At 41.6% G+C, this 25,417-nt stretch overlaps 1 protein-coding gene across 3 annotated transcripts in view; it reads right to left on the reverse strand.

The window, feature by feature from the left end:
- Window positions 1–2,732: 2,732 nt before the first annotated feature.
- The window catches only part of LOC140742020 (5'-nucleotidase domain-containing protein 2-like), a 99,362-nt gene continuing 76,677 nt past the window's right edge, over window positions 2,733–25,417 (reverse strand). For 2 of the 3 annotated variants that reach the window (XM_073072699.1, XM_073072698.1), the window contains exons 11-14: window positions 14,191–14,277; window positions 8,897–9,037; window positions 5,847–5,911; window positions 2,733–4,252 (exon numbers count right to left, since the gene is read on the reverse strand). In XM_073072699.1, coding sequence (XP_072928800.1) covers window positions 3,991–4,252; window positions 5,847–5,911; window positions 8,897–9,037; window positions 14,191–14,277 — 555 coding nt within the window. In that variant the 3' untranslated portion in view covers window positions 2,733–3,990. The remainder of the gene's footprint in view (window positions 4,253–5,846; window positions 5,912–8,896; window positions 9,038–14,190; window positions 14,278–25,417) is intronic. The other variant, XM_073072701.1, reaches the window with a different exon arrangement.

Here is a 25,417-nt window from a genome sequence, read left to right on the forward strand (position 1 = left end):
TTTTACAGTTTAAGATTGTTCATAGAGCCCATATGTCTAAATCTAAACTATCTCAATTCTACCCTAACATTAGTCCGCTCTGTGATAAATGCAAGAGGGGCGTGGCCTCTCTCATTCATATGTACTGGTTCTGTCCTAGCTTGGAGAAATTTTGGAAAGATGTCTTCACTACGTTATCGTATATTCTGAATCAGCACCTAGAACCAAACCCCTTAATTGCTTTGTTCGGTTTCTGGGGCGAGACAGATTTACGTCTGAGTCCGACCAAATGCTGAATATTATCCTTTGCCTCTCTCCTGGCTAGACGCTTGATCCTCCTTAGATGGAGAGATGTTGCCCCGCCCACCCATGCTCAATGGCTTAACGACATTATGGCCTGCTTGGACCTCGAAAAAATTCACTATTCAGTTCTTAATTCGGATCTAAAGTTCCATAAGGTCTGGGGACCTTTTATCGAGTACTTTCATAACCTTCCTCTTGACTAGGGTTTTTTTTTCTTTTCGGTCCCTTGCTTTCAGCTCCCTTTTTTTTCTGGTAGTAGGCATTATTATCCTCTGTTGCTAAGTGTATTCACAGTCTGGGAGTTTGATTGTCCTGATTTATATTCTCTATATTGTGTTGTGGTTGGTCTGGAGTTTTTTTTTGTGTTGTGGGGCTTGGGGAGGATACTAAGTTTACTTGTCTTTAATTTAGGTGCTTTTTTGTTAAATTCTCTTCCTTTGTAGCATATTGTCATTGTATGCTTAATTTTGCACTGTATTAATGTTCCTTATTGTGACTTGGGGTTTTTTAATTTGTAAAATGTATAGAAAAAACTAATTAAAAAAAATAATTTAAAAAAAAGAAGAAAGGAAGAGAGAAAGAAAGAAATAACATTTCCCCCCCTACCCGTGACCTAACTGTCTCACTGGTCTGTTCATCTTCCCTCCTTTACCATGAAACCTGCAAACTGCCCCCTTGACATTGTCCCCACTGCCCTCCTGAAGGATGTCTTTGGCATAGCCGGTCCCAGCATCCTCTCTATTATCAACAGCTCCCTGGTCACTGGTACATCTTGGAAAGATCTCAGTCAGTTTTAAGGCTTATCATAGCACAGAGTCTGCCCTGCTGAAAGTTTACAATGACCTGCTCCTCTCCATCAACTCAGGTGACTCTGCCGTCCTAATTCTTCTTGATCTCAGTGCAGCATTCGATACTGTGGATCACGCCATTTTAATAGACCGTCTCCAGTACGGGGTTGGTGTTGATGGCACTGCCTTGAACTGGTTCACATTCTACCACAAAAATAGAAGCTTCTCCATCAACATAGGCAAATTTTCCTCTTCCCCAGCTAGTTTCTCCTGCGGTGTCCCACAAGGTTCCATCCTAGGTTCCATTCTTTTCTATATATACATGCTTCCCCTTGGCCAAATCATTCAAAAACACGACATTTCCTTCCATTGTTATGCTGACGACACACAGCTTTATCTCCCCTTGAAACCAAACGACCAGTCAAATCTAGTCAGCCTCGTGAACTGCCTTGAGGACATAAAATGTTGGATGGCACATAACTTCCTATAGCTGAATGAAGGCAAGTCTGAAGTTGTCCATTTTGGGCCCCCTGACTCCATCAAAGTGATTACCAACAGTCTTGGTAACCTGTCCACCCTTGTCAAACCCCATGTCATATCCCTCGGTGTGATATTTGATTCCGCCTTTAAGTTTGACAAGCAAGTTAATGCAGTAGTAAAAGCCAGTTTTTTTCCAGCTTCATACTATTGCCAAAATCAAGCCATTTCTCTCTTTCAAAGATCTCGAGAAAGTCATCCACACCTTATATCCTCCCACTTGGACTACTCCAAGTTCCTGTATACTGGGATTAATCAATCGTCCCTGTCCCATCTGCAACTGGTCCAGAACACCGCAGCCAGGCTCCTGACAGGTGCCCGGAAGAGGGACCATATTACTCCTATCCTGGCCTCCCTCCATTGGCTGCCAATATGGTTCAGAATTGATTTTAAGGTTCTCCTGTTTGTTTATAAAGCCCTAAATGGGCTGGGCCCACCCCTCCTATATCACAGAACTTCTAACCCCTTATTCTACTTCCCGGTCCCTCAGGTTGGCTGACTTGGGGCTCCTGGCTGTCCTGCGATCTAAATTTTAAGCTCAGGGGTGACCGCGCCTTTGGCCCTAGACTGTGGAACAGCATTCCCCTCCCTATCAGATCTACCCCCTCCATTAAGTCTAGGCTCAAAACTTACCTTTATTCACTAGCGTTTGAATCTTCCTGATGTAGTTGATTTTTGGCTTGTGTCTAGGCTCATGTGTTGTTTATTTTGTGCCTATAAGCTGAGTGCCTTGTTGTTTATATCTGTGTTTTTGTATTTGTGATTTTAGCTACCTGTTATGGTTTGTACAGCATTTTGGTCAACATGGGTTGTTTTAAAATGTGCTTTGTAAATAAATTTGACTTGACAAACTGCTCTGCCTGCCGTGAGTTTAGATATTGAACTGTAAGCTATTTGGAAAAACAAGGGCATATCTTATCTTTACAAGGTTTCCTCAGAACAAGGGCTCAGTAATTAAACCGGGGTCGACTACCATGATGTCATCTATAGGAGAAGCCTAGCAAGGATTGGTTTATTGTCCAGTCTGATCAGCCAATCAGATCTTCTGTAATCTGCAGAAGACACAATTGTGACCTGGTGGAGGGTGGAAGTCAGGAGATGAGAGAAATTCAAGTTGAGAGTTAATTGCTTTGTGCAACATAATAGTACAGTAATTTAATAAGCTCAGTGACATATTACAACTATATTAAAATATTAGCACTAAACCATAAAATAGTAGTCTTTAATTTCTACTTAAACAACCTTGAAGAACCCGAGTTTCTACTCTAGGCTAAATACCTGTGTAAACCAGTATGACTACCTTACATCAATTTGTGTATTATCTAGCCTCTGTGTAGTGTAGTTTCTAGAACATTCAAAACTCTTATGACTGATGATTTTAGAGTTAGCCCAATTACTTTCAAACCAAGGAAGATATATTTGTACAACCGTACATCCTCAACATAGAACCTTGGCCATCTGTGATACTGGATTCACAGAATCCTGCACAGTCTCTGGTCAGGACATTATTGGCAACATCTGCATTGCTGTTGTCAGTAAGATGACGAGCAACTTTAGATGTTACAGTCGTAACAAGCTTAATTTTGATTTAAATTTATGACCAATTTAAAATTGTTTCAATTACTCTATGCTCAGGATTACTGGAAATCAGTAGCCAGCATCCTTACTGAGATTGTACAGTAATCTTGTAAATAACTAAAGCAAAGTTAAAAATATCAATTCCCTATGCATTCCCAATGAGCCTTTAAGTTTCCCTTAGTGCCCTAGAATAGAAAACACACTATAAATACACCTAATGAAACACACGTAAAATTATTCTTCCCTTTACCAACCAATTTCTTTATAACACAATATTAATATTTACAGGTGGTACCACAGCAACACTAAGTACATTTAGCTATTCTCTTTGACAAGGGATCTTATGTTAACCCTCAGAGAAATGTCTGGATGTCTATCAGGCAGTTACAATGTCTGGACAAAATCACCATGCATGACATTATCTGATCAACCTGGAATCCATTAAATAGCTGGCACTGTAGACCAATACGTAATCTGTTTAGACCTTGTATTGTTCTCACTGAACTCAAATCTACAAAGCCAATACAATTATCAGGAGGACACTGCAGTCAACAATAGCATCAACTGGAGCACATCGTGGTGGTAAAAGGCTTGGTCTAGCAAGGGACAATAACACAGGTCACTACCATTGCAACTTGATCATTCCAATCACAAACATCTAATACTCCTATTGTATTCATTTCCCATTTACATGTCCAATCATGCCTCTTCAAAGAAAAATCCCACCTGCTGCATAACCTCTTGAGGTGCAGGGGATAGCAATGTCTCCATTTGAAATGAAACTACAGGTGAGACGTGGTTGAATTTATCTTATGTGCACCATCTCTTCTAGGAAAGGAGTTTTCATGCAGCCAGTGCAGAGTTGGTCCATCCAGAGGGGTGCCTCGTGTTGTAAAGGAGTCCGTCTGGGATAGAAGGTGTAGGTAGTGTCATAGTTCAGGAGGCAGCTGATAGAGGACATGTAGATGTCGGAGAATCTGCACAACCTTCGAGAAAAATAGGTGGGGTTGTGGTGAGTCCTGAAAATGCTCCCAAACTGGGGGTTGAATAAGTTCTTTGTCAGAGACCTAAGATTCAGGGTAAAATAAAAGAGACCAGCATCAGCCATTTGTTACCTCTTTGCATTTTTTAACTCGTACAGACTAATGATTCTAGAATTATTATCCAGTAAATATGATACATGATTATGATTTAAAGCTACAATTTGTCAACAGTCTCAGAGCAGCCATAACAAAGCAATACTTTTGTTTTACATACTCACTGTATGTCTGTTTTGCGCGTTAATTGTTTAGGATATTTTAATTTTTTGTGAAATAAACCGGCTTAACTATAAAATTCATCATTTAGGAAAAAGTACTGCAAAATTCAACGAACAAGTTGTCCATGCTAGTAAACAATATATCTATCTTATCACAAGCGAACATAGTTAGGGTCTCACTGTGGCACTGACTCAGCTGTAGTGTGCAAATTCCTCATCATTAAAGAAAGATTGGACACAACCTGCTTTTAGGATTTGCTCATTTAGTCAGCACTGGAATGCAAGGCCAAGATTCAAAGCTCAGAATGTATTACTGAGGCTCTGTGCCTCAGAGTTCAGAGGCTAGATGACTATCCTCCTGCACTTAACAAAGAGGAAAACATGCAAGAGAAAGCTGATTGCTTTTACAATCCAGTAGCTGGCACGTTAGCCCAAAAAACAGCAGTTTGGAAGCAAGTCACATCTCTGCCATTTGTGGCAGGCTGGGCTGAATCAAGATTCAATGCCACTTCCTGTGTAAAGGAGAATGAAATAATTGTTACTCTGGATTTGATAAAACAAACCACACAAACAATAATAAAAATACACAATAAATGCTGTGACAGATAATTGGATCGATATACATAGATTGATTGCATGTCCATGAAGCGATGCTAGGCACAGAAGTGACTGTACATACAGCAACTGATAGGAAATAATAAAGTAGTGGTGGATCAGCTGCTGGAATTGCAAAATGGGATTATTGGGTGAGGGAGAAAAGGAGGCTGGCGGCAGGAAAATACACACAAAAGGGATCTGACTGTTTGCGTACAACTACCTGAGGCTAACAGTTTTGTCCAATTCAATTGCCCTTCAGGGTGACAGGCTTCTGCTTCGAAAGGATCCTGTTGCAAACACAGGGAACAGAATCCCACAGCCCCCAGCTGCCACTTCCCTCCACTGCCAACCTGCAAGACTAAGAACCCCATTGGTGGGGACCAGGGAGCATGGCATGAATAAGGATGTAAAAAGAAACCAGGCCATGCAAATGTCTGTTTTCATACTGTGCAAGAATACTACTACACAAATGATGCTGGAAACATACACATGCCTTGTTTTTGGAATCCAGGTTGCACTGAACAAAGAATAACAGGTAAACCCCTTGAATCCATGACTCAGTGACATCATGGCGACCAATTTCTCACACAATCCACCCACTTTCATGCCTTTGTCTAATATAAATCCATTGACCTTAGAGCAAATATTTTTCTTTGAACCCACTGGCACCATGATGTTAATAGCCATGTAATCCTGTGACAGTTTATCCACAGTTTGTTGAGAAAACACAAGATTGGAGCTTTCAGAACGGATTCAAGACAAAGCTTATAATTTCAGTACCACAGCAAACTAAAAATATACTTTACATTAATTCTTGTCTCTCCTTTATCCATTCATCAAGCACTTGCTTTGACTCCGCATCCTGGTAAACCTGTAGACAGTGCATTGTGAGACAGAGCCCCACAGACAGTTATCAATTGGTAAATTAGCATTTCAGCTGATAAACCAATTAAACAGCATTATTCCATTACCATGGCAATACTCACTCAGAATAGTGATTTAAAATAACTCATTGATAGCAGAAATTTACAAATGTAGGGATAGCTTATAGTCATCCAATGAAGTAACTTGAGCAGCAATGAGAATTCCAATAAGAGCATTAGAACACTAATGCACAGAAACAGGTCCTTCAGTCTACCTAGTCCATGCCGGACTATTATTCTGCCCAGTCCCTTCGACCCACCCCCGGACCATAGCTCTTCAAGTGCCTATCCAAACTTCTCATAAGTGTTGAGATCAAACCCGAACCCACCACTTCCACCTCACAATCATTGTGTCTGATGGCAGTTTAAGTTCTTCTGGATATGGTAAATTCTGAACGTCTTATTATACGTCACATTCTAAACTGGTGGTGTAAAAATGGAAAAGTCACTGCACTGGGACAGTCCCACTCAGAAGTCCAGGTCCAGTGGTACGAACAAGCGTCGCAGCTGGTGTCCTCGTTAGCTGACTGACTTCATCCGTGCCTTGTCAAGCCCTTTGCTCTCCATGGAATATTGCAGAGCTGCTCTCCCGGCTAAAGGGCTCTATTTATTACTAGTATATGTAGTGAAATTTGTTACCTTTATGGCAGCAGTACAATGAAATACATGATAAATAAATATAGGGGAAAAACAGAGTTATAGTAGGTATATATACACATGTCTATTAAATAGTAAATTTAAAATAAGTTGTGCAAACTAACAGAAATAAAACTGTTGTGAGCTAGTGTTCACGGGTTCCATGTTTGTTTACAAATCGGATGGCAGAGGGGATGAAGCTGTTCCTGAATCGCTGAATGTGCCCCTTCAGGCTTCTGAACCCCTTTCCTGATGGTAACAGTGTGAAGAGGGCATGTCCTGAGTGGTGGGGTCCCTGCTGATGGACACCACCTCCCAATTGCACTGCTATTTGAAGATGTCTTGGATACTACAGAGGCTGGTACCCATGATGGAGCTCAATAATTTTACCAGTTTCTACAACTCATTTCGATCTTCTGCAGTCATTTCCTCGCCAGCCCCCCACACCAGACGGTGTTGCAGTCAGTCAGAATGCTCTCCATTGTACAAATGTTTGTACATCAGGTGCCTTATCCACCTTAACACCTTTGAGTTTGCCTAGCATGTTTTCCTTTGTAGTAGCAATGGCACTCACTCCTGCTCCCTGACACTCACAGACCTCTGGCACACTGCTAGTGACTTTAACAGTGAATACAGATACAATGTACCCATTATGTTCATCTGCCATTTCTTTACTACCTCATTTTCCAGTGGTCCAATATCAACTCTCACCTCCCTTTTACTCTTTAGGTAAGTGAAAAAAGCTTCCAATATTATCATCTAGTTTGCCCTCATATGTCATCTTTTCCCTTCTTATAGCTTTTGTAGTTGCCTTTTGTTGGATTTTAAGTTTCCCAATCATCCAACTTCCCACTCACTTTTGCTACCTTATATGCCCTTTCGTTGGCTTTTATGCAGTCCTTTTAACTCCCTTTGTCAGCCACGGTTGTCTAGCCCTGCCATTCAAGAACAACTTCTATCTAGGCCACGTCTATCCTGCGCCTTGTTTACAATTCCCAGAAACTTCAGCCATCTTTGCTCTGCCATCATCCCTGCCAGTATCCTCCTCCAATCCACCTGGGAAAGCTCCTCTCTCATACCTCTGTAATTCCTTTTATTCCATTCCAATACTGATACATGTGATTTATGCTTCTCCCTCTCAAATTGCAGTATGAATTCAATCATATTATGATCACTGCCTCCCAAGGGTTCCTTTAGGTCAAGCTCCCTAATAAGCTCTGGGTTATTACACAACACCCAGTCTAAAATAGCCTTTCCCAGAGTAGGCTCAAGCATAAGCTGCTCTAAAAAGCCATCTCATTTGCATTCAACAAATTTCCTCTCTTGCAATCTGACACCAACCTGATTTTCCCAATCCCCTGGCATATTGAAGTCCCCCATTACAATTGTGTCATTACCCTTATTACATGTCTTTTCCAGCTCCCTTTGCAATCTCAACCCCACATCTTGGTTACTATTTAGATACCTATATATGATTCCCATAATGCTTTCTTTAACCTGGCAATTTCTTAATTCTACCCACAAAAGTACAACATTCTCTTTCTAAAAATGTAATTCCATCTCTTATCTATGGAGCCACACCACCACCTCTGCCTTCTTGCCTGTGCTTTCCATACAAAGTATATCGTTTGATGTTAAGCTCACAACTATGACCTTTCAGCCACAACGCACTGATGCCCAATGTCATACCGAACTATCTCTAACGGTGCCACGAGTTCATCCACCTTATTCCGAATGCTGCGCACATTTAAATACAATACCTTCAGTCCTGCGTTCTTCACCCTTATGAATTTTGCCTCTGTGGTGCAATTTAACTCTGCTCTGTCTGCATGGGCTTGTCCTTCCTTACATTCATGTTACTACCCTATAACATTCCTGTTACTAACCTATAACATTCCTGTTACTAACCTATAACATTCCTGTTACTACCCTATAACAGTACTGCAGCTAGTGTTGTTGTGGCCCCAACTCCAGTAACAGAAGGTGTTTTCAGATTAGTTCCCATCAGGCTTTCTGGTTTCTTCCCACACCCCAAAGACACATTGGTTGATTGGTTAATTAGCCACCATAAGGTTCCCTGAATAGACTGTTGGTGGGAGAACCAGGATGGAGCTGATGGACGAGATTAAGTTGCATGCAGGTAACTGATATTGACAGTGTTGCTCCAGCAGTTGGCATAAACTGAAGAGGCCCAATGGCCTTCTACTATGTTATCAGAAAATAGGAAAAGGAAACATGAACAAAAATACTTTTTTAAAAAAGGAGGAAATTCATCAGAGTACATAACGTGACATTACCTGCAGTCTCTCCAGAAGGCCTGTTAGGGCCTGTAGCCAAGTCAGCCCATGTGTGAACTGTTCTGTGTTAATGATACTGATTTCTGTCTCTAGTTCGGGTACAATTGCTCCCGTCCTCCAGCCATGACGGAGCATTAGGTCCTAGTGATCACAATCAAAAATATGGTTCAAAGTACATTCACATGCCAGCTTAGATCAACTATGATCATAAACTTTAAAAAGGGATGAGAATTGGATTTTACTGCATCAGTAGGATGAGGAATAGAGGTCGGTCCTTGTCAGTGACCATTGACTTTCACCTGAACCAACAGGAAGTTTCATTAGAATTTGGAATCATGGTTCATGATGCAATGAATTGACAAACACCATCAAAATGTCACCAAATACAGTAAGAGATTGCCTTTTGGAATTAAACTCGACCCAGTTTATACAAATGAGAGGGCTGAAAGCAGCCGGCAGGAGGAATAGTGAGACCACTCACGCAGTGAATGTCTGCATCATCATGATTTACATTAATGCCAGTCTACTGAGAATAGATTCCAGCAGCTTAGCTGTCAGTTTTGCTTTATTCACAGTCATTGATGGCTACGAGGGTTAATTATTTATACTTCGCAGTCATAACAGATCACTTTAAATACAATCACTCCAGTACACTTGTGCTTCTTTTTGGTATCTTTCCTGTTAGTTCTCTTTTAAAACCTGCCCATTGTTGTAACTTCTTTTATTTCAAACGCTACCTTTGAAATCCATTAACATAATTAATGGATAACATAATTGACAAAAATCCAGGCACAATAACATTTCTCAATATTCTACAATTCTACACCTACATGAATGACCTGCCTGGCCTGCTGAGTTCCTCCAGCATTGTGCATCTATTGCTTGGATTTCCAGTATCTACAGATTTTCTCATTTGTATTCAAGGATTCTTGTCTTTGCAAGAAGTATTTTCAATAATATTTAATAATTCATCCTTAAAAATATTATTTCATGCTACACTTTCCAGAAGGTATGGCACAATAGAGGAAGTACACATATATAAAATTGTTCATACCTCCAGGATGTTCTAACAGCACTGTGAAAAGCAAAACTTTGGAAATCCAGACAGTTACAATGTAGGACATGCAGCAGCTTAAGTACAGAAAAACCCCAGAAACAGGATAAGAACCAAATAGTCTTCCAGCTATGTGACACTACTTAATAAATATTCAGATACTTTCCTACAAAGTATTTAATCAACACAAAAGAATCACCATGCAACATCTCAAATGTTGAAGCATCTTAAAGTCTCTGACAGTGTGACTAAAACCAACAACTTTGAGTTCCAGAGATTCAGGTCACAGCTAACACCCTAGCAGATTTTTAAAAACTCATCTCATTGATAGCAGTGCCATCATTCCACAGAAAGATAAAAGCACAGAGTAAATGCCCACGTGCACACATGCGATTATAGATGCACAAATGCAAGAAAATTTACAGATGCTGGAAAAGCAAAGTAACACGTGCAAAATGCTGAAGGAACTCAGCAGGAGAGGCAGCAGGTATGGAAAAGAGTGCACAGCCGACATTTCAGGCCAAGACCCAAGAGTTCTTCCAGCATTTTGTCTATGTTACGATTATATACAGTGGTGCAAGAAAGTTTGTAAACACTCTTTCTGCATAAATCTGTCCTAAAATGTGATCAGATTTTCATGCATCCTAAAACTAGATAAAGAGAACCCAACTAAATAAATAAATAACACAAAAACTATTAGACTTCTTGATATACTTATTAAGAAAAATGATCCAATACTACATATCCATTGGTTGGAAAAAGTGAGAGAACCTCTGAGATAATCCCTTCTACAAAAGTCATTTGGAGTCAGGTGTTCCAGTCAATGAGATGAGCTTGGAGGTGTGGATTGTAGAGCTTCCCTGCCCTATTAAAAGAACAGACACACTGTTAGGTTACTAACAGAGCCTGCTCTTCTCAAGAAAGGTCTGTTTATGTGTACCATGCCTCAATCAAAACAACTTTCAGAGGACCTCGGAAGAAGAATTGGAGAGATGCCTGAAGCTGGAAAAGGCTTCAAAAGCATCTCTAAAGACCTGAGTGTTCATCAGCCCACCGTCAGAGTAACTGTCTATAAACGGAGGAAACTCAGTACTGTTGTTCTCCATCAGCTTAGGCATTCTGCAAAGATCACATCTGAGCACAACATGCAATGCTGACGGTGGTGAAAAAGAACCCAAAAGACCTGCAGAAATCTCTAGAACTTGCTAAAGACTCTGTTCATCTGGCCACTATAAGAAAAACACTGAACAAAGATGGTGCTCATGGAAGGACACCGCAGAGGAAAACACTATTCTCCAAATAAATAAATAAAAATTGCTGCACAAGTTTGTAAAAGACCACCTGGATGTTCCACAATGCTTCTCTGAAGTTGGATGATGCAACAAGACAATGATCTGAAAGACGAGAGTAAATCAACAACAGAATGGTTTAAAAAGGAAATTTGAGTTTTGGAATGGCCCAATCAAAGTCCTGACCTTAATCGTATAGAAATATTCTGGAAGGACCTGAAGCAAGTAGTTCATGCAAGGAAGCCCAACAACATACCAGAGCTGAAGTAGTTTTGTAAGGAGGAATGGCCTAAAATTCCTCCTAAGCCAGCTTGTAGGATTGATTAACAGTTACTGGAAATGTTTCTTTGAAGTTGAAGTTATTGTATAAGGGGGGGGGGGGGGGGTAATTTCCCATACCTTTTTCTAACAAATAAATATAATAATAAATATTTTCTCAATAAATAACCATATAACAATTACAGCACAGAAACGGGCCATCTCCGCCCTCTAGTCCGTGCCGAACGCTCACTCTCACCTAGTCCCACCGACCCGCACTCAGCCCATAACCCTCCATTCCTTTCCTGTCCAGATACCTATCCAATTTTACTTTAAATGACAATACCGAACCTACCTCTACCACTTCTACTGGAAGCTCGTTCCACACAGCTACCACTCTCTGTGTAAAGAAATTCCCCCTCGTGTTACCCTTAAACTTTTGCCCCCAACTCTCAACTCATGTCCTCGTTTGAATCTCCCCTACTCTCAATGGAAAAAGCCTATCCACGTCCACTCTATCTATCCCCCTCATTATTTTAAATACCTCTATTAAGACCCCCCTCAACCTTCTACGCTTCAAAGAATAAAGACCCTAACTTGTTCAATCTTTCCCAGTAACTTAGGTGCCGAAACCCAGGTAACATTCTAGTAAATCTTCTCTGTACTCTCTCTATTTTGTTGACATCCTTCCTATAATTCGGTGACCAGAACTGTACACAATACTCCAAATTGAGCCTTACCAATGCCTTGTACAATTTTAACATTACATACCAACTCCTATACTCAATGCTCTGATTTATAAAGGCCAGCATACCAAAAGCTTTCTTCACCACCCTATGCACATGAGATTCCACCTTCAGGGAACTCTGCACCATTATTCCTAGATCACTCTGTTCTACTGCTTTCTTCAATGCCCTACCATTTACCATGTATGTCCTATTTGGATTATTCCTACCAAAATGTAGCACCTCACACTTATCAGCATTAAACTCCATCTGCCATCATTCAGCCCACTCTTCTAACTGGCCTAAATCTCTTTGCAAGCTTTGAAAACTTACTTCATTATCCACAACACCACCTACCTTAGTATCATCTGCATACCTATTAATCCAATTTACCACCCCATTATCCAGATCATTAATGTATATGACAAACAACACTGGACCCAGTACAGATCCCTGAGGCACACCACCAGTCACCGGCCTCCAACCTGACAAACAGTTATCCACCACCACCCTCTGGCATCTCCCATCCAGCCACTGTTGAATCCATTTTACTACTTCAATATTAATACCTAACGATTGAACCTTCCTAACTAACCTTCCATGCGGAACCTTGTCATAGGCCTTACTGAAGTCCATATAGACAACATCCACTGCTTTACCCTCGTCAGCTTTTCTCGTAACCTCTTCAAAAAATTTAATAAGATTTGTCAAACATGACCTTCCACGCAAAATCCATGTTGACTGTTCCTAATCAGACCCTGTCTATCCAGATAATTATAAATACCATCTCTAAGAATACTTTCCATTAATTTACCCACCACTGATGTCAAACTGACAGGCCTATAATTGCTAGGTTTACTCTTAGAACCCTTTTTAAACAATGGAACCACATAAGCAATATGCCAATCCTCCGGCACCATCCCTGTTTCTGATGACATTTGAAATATTTCTCTCAGAGCCCCTGTTATTTCTACACTAACCTCCCTTAAGGTCCTAGGGAATATCCTGGCAGGATCCGGAGATTTATCCACTTTTATATTCCTTAAAAGCGCCAGTATTTCCTCCTCTTTAATCGTCATAGTTTCCATAACTTACCTACTCGTTTCCCTTACCTTACACAATTCAATATCCTTCTCCTTAGTGAATACCGAAGAAAAGAAATTGTTCAAAATCTCCCCCATCTCTTTCGGCTCCACACATAGCTGTCCACTCCGATTCTCTAAGGGACCAATTTTATCCCTCACTATCCTTTTGCTATTAATATAACTGTAGAAACCCTTTGGATTTATCTTCACCTTACTTGCCAAAGCAACCTCGTATCTTCTTTTAGCTTTTCTAATTTCATTCTTAAGGTTCTTCTTACATTCTTTATATTCCTTGAGCACTTCATTTACTCCATGCTGCCTATATTTATTGTAGACGTCTCTCTTTTTCCTAACCAAGTTTCCAATATCCCTTGAAAACCATGGCTCTCTCAAACTTTTAACCTTTCCTTTCAAACTAACAGGAACATAAAGATTCTGTGCCCTCAAAATTTCACCTTTAAATGATTGTCATTTCTCTATTACATCCTCCCCATAAAACAAATTGTCCTAATCCACTCCTTCTAAATCCTTTCGCATCTCCTCAAAGTTAGCCTTTCTCCAATCAAAAATCTCAACCCTGGGTCCAGTCCTATCCTTCTCCATAATTATATTGAAATAAATGAACAAGTATAATGTTTTCTGTGTTATTTATTTAATTGGGTTCTCGGTATCTAGTTTTAGGACCTATGTGAAGATCTGATCACATTTTAGGTCATATTTATGCAGAAATAGGGAAAATTCTACAGGTTTCACAAATTTTCTAGCACCACCGTATGCACATTTTTATTAGTATATTTGCTATTCACTCAGTTCTGTTTTTGGGCAATGATTAATGAAGCTGCTATCAACTTGAATACTGCTATGTGGATTTTATTCTACTTACTGCAAGGTCACTGTACAGATGGTCACCAAAATAAAGCACTTTGGATCCACGCCAGCCTGTCAGCTGAAGAAAATCAAAAAGGTTGCCCTGCAGATTGAAAGGACAAATATAAGCCCGGCTTCAAATTTCAGAACAGTTCAGCTGGATAGATGTGGTTTAGATCGTCAAAGAACTGCAGAAAAGACACTGAATAATGAATCAAACAGGAAATTTAGCTCAAGTGTTAACCAATTGCATCAATAAAACATTTTTCAGACAGCAACGTCAGGCTCCCTCCAACAAATGGTGCTTTGTTTGCCCAAAGTTAAAACAAATTAAATATTTATTATGATCAGAAATATACACATTAAAAACTGCAAAGAATGAGGATAAATGGTGATACTAAACATTTTCCTTTCCAGAAGGGAAGAGTAGATTATTTGGATTATGTATCTAATGATGTGCTGGACAGAATATGCCCAAATGTAGGATGTAGAGTGCCGTCAACATCAACCCACTTAGACAAGTTTATTACCCCTCCCCCATGAGACAAGCGATAAACCCAATTACAGCTGGTTCAGCAAACAGAAGAAAGCTGACAGGATTGCTGCTGTTGTGTGGGGCTCAAAAACTCACAGTTTTGAAATTACTGTTTTCAGATTAGCAGACAGTAAACAACAGGTGCAGAACAAGCAACATAGAGATAGTATATATAATTATCAGGATAGACAGGGTCTGATTAGGAATAGTCAACATGGATTTGTGCATGGAAAGTCATGTTTGACAAATATTATTGAATTTTTTGAAGAGGTTACGAGGAAAGTTGACGAGGGTAAAGCAGTGAATGTTGTCAATATGGACTTCAGTAAGGCCTTTGACAAGGTTCCGCATGGAAGGTTAGTTAGGAAGGTTCAATCGTTAGGTATTAATATTGAAGTAGTAAAATAGATTCAACAGTGGCTGGATGGGAGATGCCAGAGGGTGGTGGTGGATAACTGTTTGTCAGGTTGGAGGCCGGTGACTGGTGGTGTGCCTCAGGGATCTGTACTGGGTCCAGTGTTGTTTGTCATATACATTAATGATCTGGATAATGGGGTGGTAAATTGGATTAATAGGTATGCAAATGATACTAAGGTAAGTGGTGTTGTGGATAATGAAGTAGGTTTTCAAAGCTTGCAGAGAGATTTAGGCAAGTTAGAAGAGTGGGCTGAATGATGGCAGATGGAGTTTAATGCTGATAAGTGTGAGATTCTACATTTTGGTAGGAATAATCCAAATAGGACATACATGGTAAATGGTAGGGCATTGAAGAATGCAGTAGAACAGAGTGATCTAGGAATAATGGTGCAGAGTTCCCTGAAGGTGGAATCTCATGTGCATAAGGTGGTGATGAAAGCTTTTGGTATGTTGGCCTTTATAAATCAGAGCATTGAGTATAGGAGTTGGTATGTAATGTTAAAATTGTACAAGGCATTGGTAAGGCTCAATTTGGAGTATTGTGTACAGTTCTGATCACTAAATTATAGGAAAGATGTCAACAAAATAGAGAGAGTACAGAGAAGATTTACTAGAATGTTACCTGGGTTTCAGCACCTAAGTTACAGGGAAAGGTTGAACAAGTTAGGTCTTTATTCTTTGGAGCATAGAAGGTTGAGGGGGACTTGATAGAGGTATTTAAAATAATGAGGGGGATAGATAGAGTTGACGTGGATAGACTTTTTCCATTGAGAGTAGGGGAGATTCAAACATGAGAACATGAGTTGAGAGTTGGGGGCAAAAGTTTAAGGGTAACACGAGGGGGAATTTCTTTACACAGAGAGTGGTAGCTGTGTGGAACGAGCTTCCAGTAGAAGTGGTAGAGGCAGGTTCAGTATTGTCATTTAAAGTAAAATTGGATAGGTATCTGGACAGGAAAGGAATGGAGGGTTTTGTGCTGAGTGCAGGTCGGTGGGACTAGGTGAGAGTAAACGTTCGGCACGGACTAGAGGGGCCAAGATGGCCTGTTTCCGTGCTGTAATTGTTATATGGTTTTATATAACGCTTGAAGCAATCTCAAATAAGCTGTCTACAATGTATTGCTAAACTTAGTAAGTCTGCAGATGCTGGAAATCTAGAGCACTAAATGCTGAAGGAACTCATGAGGTTAGGCTGCATCTAAGGAAATGAATTAACAATTAATGCTTTGAGCCAAGAGCATTCTTCAGGACTGGAAAGGAAGGAGGAAAGATGCCAGAATAAAATAGGAGGAGGGAGGGGAAGGAGGACTAGCTAGAAGGTGAAAGAGGAAGTCAGGTGGCTGGGAAGGGTAAAGGGCTGTCGAAAGAGGAATCTGATAGGAGAGGAGCATGGACCATAGGAGAAAGGGAAAAAGGGACCCCGGGGGAGATAATAGGCAAATGAGAAGTGGTAACAGCCATAGTTGGTTTTGACCCAACATTTCAACTGTTTATCTATTTGCATAGATGCTGCCTGACCTGCTGAGTTCCTCCAGCATTGTGTGTATTGCTACCAGTTTCCAGCACATCAACAGCCACACCACAAATATTAAGACTTTAAAAGTATTTTACTGCTCTACAGAGAGTTTCTATGCCAGGCAAAACAAACTCTGCTTATTGAGACCTGGAAGAACTCAGTTCTTTCACATGTTGAATTAAAAATTATACGTTTAAAGCCAAACACAAAAAAAATGTGAACCTGTAATGAAAAATGATTTAAAAGTACTATCAATGGACTTTGATAGCATATCTTGTGATACAAAATCTCTTTACTCATAGGTCATAATCTTATGCTCATGGATATAATCTGAATGTTGAGTAATACTGGTTATATTAGAAAGAACATCTTCCAAATACATTACACAAACCGCAGTCACAACATTGATTTTAAACGTCATGATTCAGATACAGGTTTCTTTCAAATACTGCCATTCTATTTTAACTATTTCATGGCTGATTCTACCCCTTTCCTATGCACCTAGCTCTCACCAATTCCGACAAGGAAACATGTGAGAGTCTTCAGTTTACCTATTCTGTTCCACTGCAAGTGCTTCCAAAAAGAAATATTTGCTTGACTTTGGGAACTTTCATAGAACATCGAACAATACAGCACAGTGCAGGCTCTTCGGCCCACAATGTTGTGCCGATCCTTAAACCCTGCCTCCCATATAATCCTCCACCTTAAATTCCTCCATATACCTGTCTAGTAGTCTCTTAAATTTCACTAGTGTATCCGCCTCCACCACTGACTCAGGCAGTGCATTCCACGCACCAACCACTCTCTGAGTGAAAAACCTTCCTCTAATATCCCCCTTGAACTTCCCTCCCCTTACCTTAAAGCCATGTCCTCTTGTACTGAGCAGTGGTGCCCTGGGGAAGAGCTGCTGGCTGTCCACTCTGTCTATTCCTCTTAATATCTTGTAGACCTCTATCATGTCTCCTCTCATCCTTCTTCTCTCCAGAGGGTAAAGCCCTAGCTCCCTTAATCTCTGATCATAATGCATACTCTCTAAACCAGGCAGCATCCTGGTAAATCCCCTCTGTACCCTTTCCAATGCTTCCACATCCTTCCTATAGTGAGGCGACCACAACTGGACACAGTACTCCAAGTGTGGCCTAACTAGAGTTTTATAGAGCTGCTTTCAATGATGATACCCACAGATTTTACTGCCAATCAGAGCTGTGTGACCACACCACAAACCCTGATCGAATCCATCTTAAAATCATTTAAATAAAACAAAGGGCTGGATTAGAATACTCTACCCCTTCAGCCTGCTCCACCAATCAATAAGATAGCGGACCTGATGAAGGGTCTCAGAAACAAAGGGTTTCAGAAGTCAGATGAGCAAAGGTACTTGAGAGTTCTGTGCAGGATTCCTCAAGGATCAACTTGCAGACTGAGTTGGTAGTAAGGATGTCAAATGCAATGTTAGCACTCATTTCGAGAGGACTGGAATATAAAAGCAAGGATGTCAGGCTGAGGGTTTATAACACACCGGTTACACAACATTTGTAACATTGGGAATAGTTTTAGGCCGCAACTTTGGGGAAAGTAATCAAAAGACCCTACCTACCCCACGAGCCCTTCTCTTTTCTTCTCCCTCACACCAGACAGAAGATAAAAATGCCTAAAAGCACATACCAACAGACTAGAGGACAGTTTCTATCCCACGATTGACCCTGATCTCACAATGACCTCATTAAGGCTTTGCACATTTTGTCAGCTTGCACTGCACATTCTCTGTATCTAAAACTTTATTCTGTACAGTTATTGCTTTCATGTGTGCTACCTCAATGCACTGTTGTAATAAAATGATCTGTATGGATGGTGTGCAAAATAAAGGTTTTACTGTACACCACCACATTGCTTGGAATGTTAAAAACCACAAAAAACTGGTCAAGCCATAAGGCCATAAGACGCAGGAAGAGAACTAGACCCACAGTAAGCGGTGCTGGGTCAGGTGTTGTTTGTCATCTATATCAATGATCTGGATGATAACTGGCAAACTGGATCTGTAACTATGCAGATGTCACTAAGATTGGGGGGTGGGTAGTGAACAGTGAGGAAGGCCACCAAAACTTTCAGCTGGAAAAATTAGCTGAATAATGGCAGACAGAATTTAATGGAGACAAGTGTGAGGTGTTGAACTTTGAAGGACAAACCAGGGAGGCCACTGGGGAGTGTGGGAGAACAAAGGGATCTGAGAATACAGGTCCACAATTCATTGAAAATGGTGCTACAGATAGATAGGTCACAGGTAGCTGGAGAGAGCTTTTGGCACTCTGGACTTCATAAGTCAAAGTATTGAGTATAGGAATTGGGATGTTATGTTGAAGTTGTATAAGACATCGGGGAAGCCCAGTCTGGAGTACTGTGTGCAGCTCTGGTCGTCTACCTGTAAGAAAGATGGAAACCAGGTTGAAAGGGTACAGAGAAAATTTATAAACATGTTGCTGGGACATGAGGACCTGAGTTATTGGGAAAAGCTGAATAAGACTTTATTCCCTGCAGCATAGGAGAATGAGAGGATATTGGATAGAGGCATGCAGAATTATGGGGTGTATGAAGCAGGCTTTTTCTACTGAGATTGAATGAAACTAGAACTAGACGTCACATGTTAAGGGCGAAAAGTGAAATGTTTAAAGCAAACATGAGGAGAAGCTTCTTCACATAGATGGTGGTGAGAGTGTGGAGCGAGCTGGTGGTGGAACTGATGAATACTAGTTTGATTTCAACATTGAGGACTTTGGAATAGTAGGTGGATGGGAGGGTGTTGAGAGCTATGGTCCAGATACAGGTCAATGGGACTAGGTGAGCTGAGTGCCTGTTTCTGTGCTGTAGTGACTCCAGGTGACAACAATAAACTTAAACATGAGGAAATCTGCAGATGCTGGAAATTCAAGCAACACACCCAAAATGCTGGTGGAACACAGCAGGCCAGGCAGCATCTATAGGGAGAAGCAATGTCGACGTTTCGGGCTGAGACCTTTCGTCAGGACTCAATAAACTTACTTGATTTACCAATTTAAAAACTAAGTACTCACAAATCAACAATTTGAAAACCTCCTAGAAACACACTTGATAAATTCATTCCCTCATCTGCTACATTAGAAACCTTACTCCAAAGAGGTAATGAATATGAAGAAAAATGCAAAGCCAATTGTGGTGAACTACATATACCTGTCTGGACACGCCCCCCCCCCCCCCCCGATGACTGCTCCTGTGGCTCCTCCCACTGACCGTGGCTCCTCCCACAGACCCCGGTATAAAGGCGATTGAGGCCTGAGCCCGGCCCTCAGTCTCCAGGATGTAGTATGGTGGTCTACTACTGCTTGTTCTTTCTTCCAGTCAATAAAAGCCGATATCTCGCCTCACATCTTGGAGAGTTATTGATGGTGCATCACCAATTTGTTTCCTTCACTTTGTTCCGTATACTGATGTGGATGTGGGGGGGAGTGGTTTGAAGTCCTATTACAGGAGAGACAGGAAGCAGAATTTTGTGGTGCTTCAGGGCACATAAGAAGAGGTTGGTGTTTTGCTCAACTAACATTTGGTGTCCTCAGCCTAAAGCTAAACAACCGGAGTGCTGGCACCTTGAAACGCCAACACCACACCCATTGGTCTCTGGCTGTATCAGAGATCAAATCTTGGGCAACTAGTCTGGGAGAATGCAAAGTAGTGTGGATGAGGGAAAAAAGTGAAGGCTGTGCGATGAGGTAAAAAACAGCTATAGTCTAATTCACTAGTAGACACTGCAAACGCAAAACATGGAAATGACATCCAGAGGTGAGGACAGATTATTATTAATTTACTAACATTGATTCACAAGCACACATAGGACAAAATGGAACTGAAAAGCAAACATGAAACCTGATCTGCATTTCATCCAGTATGCTGGTTAAAATAGAAAGGTCTCAGTTACTGGTAGAGCCAGTCTACTGCTCCCCAGCTGACTGAGTCATGGCATTTCTGAAACCCAGTCGAAAACAAGTTATAGAAATGGGAACTCACATGTTGAATACACCATCTCAGATCAACCATTCCGCTTGTAGGGATCATTCTGAAGGTACAACATTATGGATAGTGTAATTATAGATTAACCAAAATAAGAACCAGTCTTCAGGAAATAGAACCTGCACACAATTTAATTTCCAACTGATAGTTTTTTTGCTAGAGAAGTCAATCATGCAGGTGTGGGACATTCTAATTCTGTCCAATTGAGGCTACATAGGGGAAAACAACAGATAATATTCCTGCATTTATCACAATCTTCTAGTTAGTTGTATATTCCCGTAACCATCCTTCAACACTCTAACACTCTGTCCCTGTGTGTCGATTCCTCTGAAGACCTAACCTGGGCCTAACGTTGATGCAATCACAAAAGAGAGGTCGAAAGCAGCTCCATTTCATAAGGAGTTTGTTACCAAAGACACTCTCAAATCTCTACAGATGTACTGTGGAGAGTATTCTAACTGGTTGCATCACAGTCCGGTACGGACGGGCCTCTGCACAGCATCAGAAAAGCTGCCGGAAGTTGTAAATTCAGCCAGCTCCATCAAGGGCACTACCCTCCCAGTATCAGTGACACATGGAACATAGAAACCTACAGCACATTACAGGCCCTTCAGCCAACCACGTAACCTACTCTAGACACTGCCTCGAATTTCCCTACGCATAGCCCTCTATTTTTCTAAGCTTCATGTACCAATCTAAGAGTCTCTTAAAAGAATCTATTGTATCCGGCTCTACCACTGTCACTGGCAGTGCATTCCTTGCACCCACAACTCTCTGTGTAAAAACTTGCTTCTGACATCCCCCCTGTACCTGCTTCCAAGCACCTTAAAACTATGCCCCCTTGTGTTAGCCATTTCTGTCCTGGGAAAAAGCCTCTGGCTATCCACACGAACAATGCCTCCATAAACTTATACACCTCCATCAGGTCACCTCTCATCCTCTGTCACACCAAGGAGAAAAGGCAAAGTTCAGTCAAACTATTCTCATAGGCATGCTCTCCAACCCAGGCAACATCCTCTTCTGCACTCTTTCTATAGTATCCACATCCTTCCTGTTGTGAGGTGGCCAGAACTGAACACAGTACTCCACAGCTCTTTAACATTACCTCATGGCTCTTGAACTTAATCCTGAAACAGCTTTGAGTGTCCTATGGACGTGGACCACAAAATCTTGCCAATCCTCCACACTGCCAAGAGTCTTACCGTTAATATTATATTTTGTCTTCAAATTTGACCTGTTGAAATGAACCATTTCACACTTATCTGGGTTGAACTCCATCTGCTCAGTTCTGCATCCTATGTCCCACTGTAACCTCTGACAATCCTCCAGAGTATCAACAACACCCCCAACTTTTGTCTCATCAGCAAACTTACTAACACACCCTTCTACTTCCTCATCCAGGTCATTTATAAAAATCACAAAGAGGAGGGGTCCCAGAAAAGATCCCTGTGGAACACCACTCGTCACCAACCTCCATGCAGAATATGAATCATCTACAATCACCCTTTGCCTTCTGTGGGCAAGCCAATTCTGGATCCACAAAGTAAGGTCTCCTTGGATCCCATGCCTCCTTACTTTCTGAAGGAGCCTTGCATGGGGAACCTTATCAAATGCCTTACTGAAATCTATATACACTACATCCACTGCTCTAACTTCATCAATGTGTATTGTTACATCCTCAAATAATTAATTTAGGCTTGTAAGGCAAGACTTACCTTGGCAAAGCCATGCTGACAATCCTCTAATCAGATTACGTCTCTCCAAAAGCTCATAAATCCTGCCTCTCGGGACCTTCTCTATCAACTTACCAACCACTGAAGTAAGACTCACTGGTCTATAATTTCGTAGGCTATTTCTGCTCTCTTTCTTGAATAAGGGAACAACATCCGCAACCCTCCAATCCTCGGGAACCTCTCCCATCCCCAACTGATGATGCAAAGATCATTGCCAGAGGCTCAGCAATCTCCTCCCTCGTTTCCCACAGCCTGGGGTATATCTCATCTAGTCCCAGTGACTTATCTAACTTAATGCTTTTCAAAAGCTCCAGCACATCTTCTTTCTTAATGTCTATATGCTCAGGCATTTCAGTCCACTGTAAGTCATCCCCACAATTGCCAAGGTCTTTTCCCCCAATGAATACTGAAGCAACGAATTCATTAAGTACCTCTGCTACCTCCACCAACTCCATGCACGTGTTTCTACTGTCACACCTGATTGGTCCTATTCTCTCATGGCTCATCCTCTTGCTCTTCACATACTTGTAGAATGCCTTGGTGTTTTCCTTAATCCTGCTCACCAAGGCTTTCTCATGGCCCTTTCTGGCTCTCCTAATTCCATTCTTAAGCTCGCTGCTAGAAACCTTGTAACTTTCTAGAGCTCTAACAGTACCTAGTTTCATGAACCTTTCAAAAGCTTTTCTTTTCTTTTTAACTAGGTTTTCTACATCTTTGTACACCATGGTTCTTTAACCCTGCCATCCTTTCCCTGCCTCAATGGAACATACCTATGCAGAACTCAATGCAAATGTTCCCTGAATATTTGCCACATTTCTGCCGTGCATTTCCCTGAGAACATCTGCTCCCAATTTATGCTCCAAAACTCCTGCCTGATGGCATCGTATTTCCCCCTTTTCCCCTACCCCAATTAAATGTTTTCCCAAATGTTCTGCTCCTATCCTTCTCCAGTGCTACAGTAAAAGAGATAAATTGTGGTCACTTCCTCCAAAATGCTCTCCCACTGAGAGATCTGACACCTGACCAGGTTCATTTCCCAATACCAGATCAAGTACAGCCTCTCCTCTAGTTGGCTTATCTACATATTGTGTCACGAAACCTTCCTGAACACACCTAACAAACTCAACCCATCCAACTCCTTCTCTAAGGAGATGCCAGTCAACATCAGGAAAGTTAAATATCTCCCATCACAACAACTCTATTATTATTGCTCCGTTCTAGAATCTGCCTTCCTATCTGCTCGATGTCTCTGTTACTATTGGAGGGTTGGTCTAAAAAGAAACACCCAGTACAGTTATTGCCCCCTTCCTGTTTCTGACTCCCATCCACACTGATTCAGTAGATAATCCCTCCATGACTTGATCCTTTTCTGCACCTGTGACACTATCTCTGATTACCAGTAACACACCCCCCACCTCTTTTGCCTGCCTCCCTGCCCTTTTTGAAACATCTATAGCCCAGCACACTCAGCAGCTGTTCCTGCCTCTGAGACATCCAAGTCTCTGTAATGGTCAAAATGTCATAGTTCCACGTATTGATCCACACTCCAAGTTCATCCACCTTGTTTATGATACTCCTTGCATTAAAATAGACACATCTCAAACCATCTGGCTGAGCGCATCTTTGCTCTAACATCCGCTTATCCTTCCTCACAAACTTCCTACAAGTTGTCTCTACATGTGGACCAACTGCCCCATCCTCTGCCCCTTCAATTCAGTTCCCACCCCCCTGCAAATCTAGTTTAAACTCTCCCCAACATCATTAGCAAACCTCCCTCCCAGGATATTGGTTCCCCTCCAGTTCAGGTGCAACCCATCTCACTTGTACAGGTCACCCCTTTCCCAGAAAATTTTCCAAAGATCCAAGAACTTGAAACCATGCCCCCTGCACCATCTCCTCAGCCACTCATTCATCTGCACTATCTTCCGGTTCTGACTTTCACTAGCTCATGACACTGGGAGTAATCTGGAGATTACCACCTTGCTAACTCCCTAAGCTTGTTGCGCAGGACCTCTACCCCTCTTCTGCCAATGTCATTGGTACCAACATGTATCACGACCTCTGGCTGCTCACCTTCCCCTTCAAGAATATTCTGCAACCACTCAGAGACATCCTGGACCCTAGCATCCGGGAGGCAACACACTACCCTGGCGTCTCTTCCGCTGTGGTAGAATCTCCTATCTGTCTCTCCAACTGTTCAGTCCCCGATGACTATTGCTCCACCTGAACTTCACCCTACCCTTCTGAGGCTCAGAGTGCTTTTGGTCTGGCTGCTGCTGCTGCCTTGCTCAGTTAGGTCGTCCCCCTCAGCTGTATCCAAAGGGGTATACCTGTTGCTAAAGGGAATGGCCACAGGGGGACCCTGCATTGACTTCTTTCTCCCTTTACCTCTCTCGATGTTCACTCATCCATTCCCTGAATTCTGCACTCTGGGTGTAGCCACCTGCTTCAAAGACTTACTATCAATTGCTCTGCCTTACGGATGATCCTTAGTTCATCCAGCTCCAGATCCTTAATGCGGTCTTTCAGGAGCTGAAGTTGGCTGCACTTCCCACAGGTGTAGTCATCAGGAAGACCATCAGGTTCCACGAATTCCCACATCCTACAGGAGGAGCATTCCACTGCCATCAAAGATACCTTCAAAGGCAATGCCTCAAAAAGGCGGCATCCATCATTGAAGATCCTCATCACCTAGGCCATGCCCTCTTCCCACTGCTACCATCCAGGAGGTGGTACAAGAGCCTGATACACACACTCAACATTTTGGGACCAGCTTCTTCCCCTCTGCCTTCAGATTTCTGAATGGACATCGAACCCATAAAAGCTACCTCACTATTCTTTGCACTACTTATTTAATTTTACAAAGATTGGTGGAGGGGCAGGTAGTGTTGAGGAACCACGTAGGCTGCAGAAGGACTTCGACAGATTAGGACAAGGGGCAAGAAGGAGACAAATGAAATACAATGTTGGAAAACTCATGGTCATGCACCTTGGTAGTAGAAATA

This window comes from Hemitrygon akajei, chromosome 19 (genome assembly GCF_048418815.1).
Source record: "Hemitrygon akajei chromosome 19, sHemAka1.3, whole genome shotgun sequence".
NCBI classification, from domain to species: domain Eukaryota; kingdom Metazoa; phylum Chordata; class Chondrichthyes; order Myliobatiformes; family Dasyatidae; genus Hemitrygon; species Hemitrygon akajei.